The sequence below is a fragment of the Sphaeroforma arctica genome (genome assembly GCF_001186125.1).
Source record: "Sphaeroforma arctica JP610 unplaced genomic scaffold supercont1.186, whole genome shotgun sequence".
NCBI classification, from domain to species: Eukaryota; class Ichthyosporea; order Ichthyophonida; genus Sphaeroforma; species Sphaeroforma arctica.
The window spans coordinates 44634-50111 of record NW_014040372.1 but is presented as its reverse complement, the minus strand read 5'-3'; the positions used below and the strand labels follow the sequence as shown (position 1 = coordinate 50111).

The 5478-nt window shown below is 47.1% G+C and overlaps 3 protein-coding genes across 3 annotated transcripts in view; 2 read left to right on the top strand and 1 right to left on the bottom strand.

Moving 5' to 3' along the window:
* The window catches only part of SARC_03596 (hypothetical protein), a 9833-nt gene extending 7270 nt beyond the window's left edge, over nucleotides 1–2563 (top strand). Inside the window, exons 9-11 of the mRNA XM_014302601.1 lie at nucleotides 272–367; nucleotides 1430–1599; nucleotides 1979–2563. Coding sequence (XP_014158076.1) covers nucleotides 272–367; nucleotides 1430–1599; nucleotides 1979–2176 — 464 coding nt within the window. The 3' untranslated portion in view covers nucleotides 2177–2563. The remainder of the gene's footprint in view (nucleotides 1–271; nucleotides 368–1429; nucleotides 1600–1978) is intronic.
* Nucleotides 2564–2582: 19 nt separating this feature from the next.
* On the bottom strand, nucleotides 2583–4252 carry SARC_03595 (hypothetical protein). The gene is made up of 2 exons (XM_014302600.1): nucleotides 3372–4252; nucleotides 2583–3044 (listed from the first exon to the last, which is right to left on the bottom strand). Exon 1 carries the CDS (start codon nucleotides 4184–4186, stop codon nucleotides 3404–3406), a length of 783 nt encoding a protein of 260 aa, XP_014158075.1. The 5' UTR covers nucleotides 4187–4252; the 3' UTR covers nucleotides 2583–3044; nucleotides 3372–3403.
* A 916-nt stretch (nucleotides 4253–5168) lies between these two features.
* The window catches only part of SARC_03594 (CAMK/CAMKL protein kinase), a gene marked incomplete at its 5' end in the record, with an annotated part of 13378 nt that continues 13068 nt past the window's right edge, over nucleotides 5169–5478 (top strand). The window contains one exon of the mRNA XM_014302599.1: nucleotides 5169–5312. Within this exon, the coding sequence (XP_014158074.1) occupies nucleotides 5169–5312 (144 nt within the window). The remainder of the gene's footprint in view (nucleotides 5313–5478) is intronic.

Here is a 5478-nt window from a genome sequence, read left to right as displayed (position 1 = left end):
ATATATATATTTATATTTATATATGTATATGTGTGTGTGCGTGTTCTTGAAATGTGCATGTGATGATAACATATTGTCCCTCTAGAATCGATACCGAAATAACCCGCACTCCGTACAACCCAAGTAGCTGCAGACATGCGTACGAATGCGTGCCGTTGTCAACACTCTCACTGTCAGTAAACCGCGCCCAAAGAAGACAACACTCTCCTGGTACACTCACTAGTTCCTCATAAATAGACGCGTGTACATGCTTTCCCCCGTCTGTCTGTAGATTGGATGGTGGACTTTGTACAGGGTGAACTTGATCTGCCGCTGGTGCTGAAGGGCATTCAACACCCAGACGACGCGCGTATGGCAGTGCGCAAAGGTATGACTCTGTGTGTTCAGCTGAAAGTGGTGTGGTGGACTAGCGGTTGTAAGGTTTAGGGTTGAGTCTTGGGATAGAACCCAGTGGTTGTATGTAAGAGCGTAGGTGTGTGTTATAAGGTGTGTAACATGCGGTTGGGTGTGGTTGTTTGTGTGTAGGTAAATGTAGGCAGGTGTTTGCGTGCACATGTGCATTGGTTACGTAATCAAGGAATCGTAAAGCATACTTTTATTGCGCTTCAAGCCGCCACTCTGGTATGGGTGGTATCCTGGTGTTTTAGGGGTTTAGGGTTTATAGGATAGAGCTGTGTAGGAAAACTATGCATCAGAGTGCGTGAATGCGAACACTCAATGTTCCGACGCTCAAACGCCGCAGCATTAGTCGCGTCGCATATGGACGCATTTGCGGTAGGTAAACACACTAGCTATTTGTCGAGTCTCGGCTATTTTTAGAATACCTACTTGGTGACTCATATAAACAACAAAGCTGAGTAATCAATACTACAGCATATATCCCTACATATGTGTGTGATGTGTAATTGACACAACAGCACATATCCCTACAAGTGGGGATGTTCGGTGGAGGGTTTTTCTAAAACCCTAAACCCTATACATCTCTCGGCGGGTTGTGCTGTGCGCAGTATTTGATAGATTAGGTCACGCGTGCATGACGATTGCCCACACATGTGGTGATGAGTGCTACCGGTAGTCAGTGATCGACTATACCGATTCAAAACAAACACATCCCTCGTTTGCACACCTCTGTTATTTTGCTACATATACATACACTCATGAAATACTAAACCCTAAACCCTAAACACAAAAACCGCATTCTGACAGGGGTGTCTGTCCTTGAAATGCTAAACCCTAAAACCAAAACATTACAATCCTTCGCCTTATCTCGAATCCCTAAACCCTGAACCCTAAAACCGCATACAAACAGAGGTGTCTATCCTTAAACACACTAACTCCAACCGAAACCGTAAACCATCACATCCACCCACTTTCTCTCTCTCGAATCGCTAAACCCTAAAACCCTAAAACCATTGCCTTGTCCTGCCAGGGGTGTCTGGTCTGGTGGTGAGTAACCATGGCGGCCGACAGGCGGATGGCTGCATCTCCACCATCGCTGCATTGCCTGCAGTCATCGCAGCCGTGCGGGACGAAGCAAAGGCCCTGGGCAAAGACCCAATTCCAGTATTTGTGGACAGCGGGTTCCGGTGTGGTGCACACGTAAGTTAAAAGAAAACCGGTTAGGATTGTAGGGTTTAGGGTATAGGGTTAGGCTTGTAGTAGGGTTTGGGGTGTAGTAGTGTAATGTGTCTTGTGTGGTATCAGATGCAGATAGTGTTCCGCCGTGTGTGGACTTGCACAGCAGACCTAATGTAGGTAACCCCATCGACGGAAGTGCTCGCTTGCAACTGTCGCGGGCGTAACAATCTGCGGGCCCAATACTCCACAGTATAGATTTATGTGTTGTGTGTATGTTATAACATACACAGTATAGGTTTATGTGTTGTGTGTATGTTATAACATACACAGTATAGGTTTATGTGTATTACCCTACCTCCCGTCATATACTCATCCGCCTATTCTGCATGGTTGCCTACAGATCCTCAAGGCCCTTGCGCTCGGGGCAACGGGTGTGTGGGTGGGGCGTATTCCCATGATGGGTACAGCCGTGGGTGGTCAGGACGGTGCTAAGCGTGTGTTGCAAGGGCTGCTGTGTGACTTGGACTGTACCATGGTCAACGCAGGCATCGCCGATGTGCACAACATCAAGAGCGATACGCTTGTGGAGGACCGATAAGTGGCAGATGGTTGGGCACGAGAGGGTCGTGTTGGGCCCACACGTTAGTGGCATAGTTGCTTCTACACCACGTTAGTGGCATAGTTTTATCTACACAGAGAGATAATGGGGTTGGTATGGGACACGGCTGTGTGTGGTTGCCAGTAGACCACACGTAAGTATATACAGCGAGGCAGAACAGGACAGGACAAAAAGCACTGAGAGTGACACAGACCAAGGTGCTGTGGGTGCTCCAGGATACCTAGCCAGTAGAATAGTACTAGAACATATCAATTAAAGGCCGTGTACCTAGATATGACTACATACACATGCGTCGATCAGTGTTTGAAATGCATTTGAAATGGGTACTACGGAGTGTATGTGCGAATGCCGACGTCAATCTCGCGGACGATACGAATATGCATACATACGTGTGTGTGTATTTATTGATCGATAAAATTGCGAATAGTGGCACACACAATAAGGAGTGTTTCTGTCTGTGTACTTTGCACAGATTGTTTAGTAGTAAGTCGGCACACTTTAGTGTGACCAATGCGTTGACTCTTGTAAGCGTCTGCGCATCTAATCCTAACGTCAGGTCATTGTCAAGTAGGTATCAGTTAACTTATAACCACTAAGCTTATCCGCTACATCGGCAGCATCAAGCCAGGCATACCAGTGTTCATACTTGAATGTACTTGCATGTAACATCGCATACATAGGATATACCAAGCAGCGTTTCACATCCTCGGCGAACGTTTTGAAGACACTCCAGCACACGCTCATGGGGACATAGAAGCTTCTCTTGAACCCGGCTAGTCACCCTTCCAGATACTGCCCATTGCAAACATCGGGTAGGCTGTCGTGTAAGCATGAGTAGCACTCATCTCTGTCACATTGTAATGGTAGCGTCCTGTGAGCAACTGTGTTGTGCGTGTCTTGTCTGCCCTCGCACCTGTCTATAACAACAGGTGCACCCGACACCCTTAACCGACTTTCGTGCCCCACAGACTTTCGTGTGGACCTTATACTGACTATTTATGGCAGCCATTCCCTTGCTGGTCGCAGCACGTGCGCATAGAACTCACCGGCACAGCTGCTGTCTGGTCCTCAATACGTATGCACACAACGCCAACTACAATGGCAACTACATCGATGTTCACCTGCAACGACCAGGTTATCATACCATCGCTGGAGACTCAACACACGCACATACCTGTACAATTAATCTCGGTGTTTCCCTTCTCATCACTTGCCCTCCAACACACCGTGGTTGCCGCTGGTGTGTACGATGTAAGGGGCGTTGGTGTTCACATTGCTGCCCTTGACACCCCCCGTGAGGATGTTCCGTATCTCATCGAGCTGATCTTCTGTCAGTTGGCTGTTATCTCCATCGTCAACAGGCCGATTATCACTCGCACTGTCTGCATCACTACTGCTGCTACTATCAGTACTGGTCTCTGGGCCATTTCCGTCTACAACACTGTCACCACTCATGTCTATCTCCGCATTCCCATTAGGAACACTGTCGTGTAGCTGATCGTCTGCGTTCTCATCGGCTTCTTCGTACGTTATGTGCTGTGTGCCTGTGACCACCTGGCTTTTCCCCACAGCGCAGGTGTTACCTACCATGTAGATATCTCCAAACACCGTCGGCAGCTGCACACACGCATTGTCCTCGTAATCAATGAACACCGATGCAGCCAGAGGGTCTTCACACAGAGCGTCTAAGAACTCATCCAACATATCCAGGATAGCGTGCATGTGCACATCGTCGACTATCTCATCGCCGTATGTGGTGACCCATGGGTGTGTGCCTCTGCACGAGTCATCAACTGGGATGTCTAGTGTGAGACTGGGGTAGAAGTCGTCGCCGTCGTCATAGCAACCCTCGCCCACCCACACGTCGAAGTGGATGGTACAGTCGTCGTTGGCGATCACGTTGTTGGATTGTCCGTTGGCATAGCAACCGATAAGCACAAGTGCGCTCAAGCACCTCAGCATCGGCATGGTTGGATTCAGAGTGTGCATCCTGTGTACAATTTGTTATTTTACTAACCTAGAACCAATAGGTACAAAGTGTACGTTAAACGAAAGGTGTTTACTACAGCTGTGCCATGGGACGACAACTACCAAGCGTGTGGAAGATATGGACGACTACCAAGCGTGTGGAAGATATGGACAACTACCAAGCGTGTGGAAGATATGGCTTCGTTTTCTCAAGTATTTTGCACCACACGTCCACTAGTGTCGGGGAGACGAAGGGAACAGTCGATGTGTCTTTAGGGGGACCATGTAAACCAACCCTAAAACCCTCAATGATTGATGTCGAGAATTTAACAATACAAAATATGCACGCAGTTCTAAGCTCCGAATGTATACCTCGATCCACATTTATATGCTATGAAATATATAAGCTCAATCTGTGCATCAGAGTGTTAGTGTGGACGCGTACGTTCTGTGCGTAGACGCAATATGCAGCATTATATGCTGCACAGAAGTGAGGTGACAAGTGGTTACAAGTCCACCCCGTACTATGTCATCGCTTTTTCGTTTTAGATATTAACGAATAAAAATAGAGTATACTGCAGTTAGAAAAATAGGCCTTCTAAAGCCCTTTATATATTTGGTAATGGCCTATATTCTACCTGACCCCAAAAGTCTAACTTACCGAGATCCATAGAATACTCGATAGAAATTTTATTTACATATGTGGAATCTGGAAACACTATCAAATCTAAGCCCTCCTCAGTGGTCGCTTTTTATCACAGGCCAAAGCTTGAAACGCCAAATAGCGATCTCACTACGAGAGGTTAGTAAATAGATATTTATATATACAGCTGAACACCGTTGCCCAAGTCAGATATACCACGAGCCAGTGCCAGACATCTGTGGTGTGATTCGTTGTCAACATATCTCAAGATAGTGTTAACCACGCACACACATGGAATGAGAAGCGAAGGGAGAAGACTACACCTACACCTATCTCAGACCACCTCACAGAACGAACACTATGGTGATATGTAAGCCCATAGAACCAGCTAACCTGAAGAAGGGCCTGCCAGTGCGATGGAAGGTGGTACGACAGGGCCAAAACAAAAGCGGTGCGGAGGCTAATCAAGAGGAAGAGCTGGAGGGCATGGAGGATGACTGGCAGGTAATTGGGGCACGCATGCAACATACAAACTCCCGTCTAGTCGGTCACGCACTTGTTATTGTATGAGTATATAGCAAGAGGTAACTGTGCCCACACTCTCTAATAAACATACATACATACATACATACATACATACATACATACACGCACACACACACACACATAT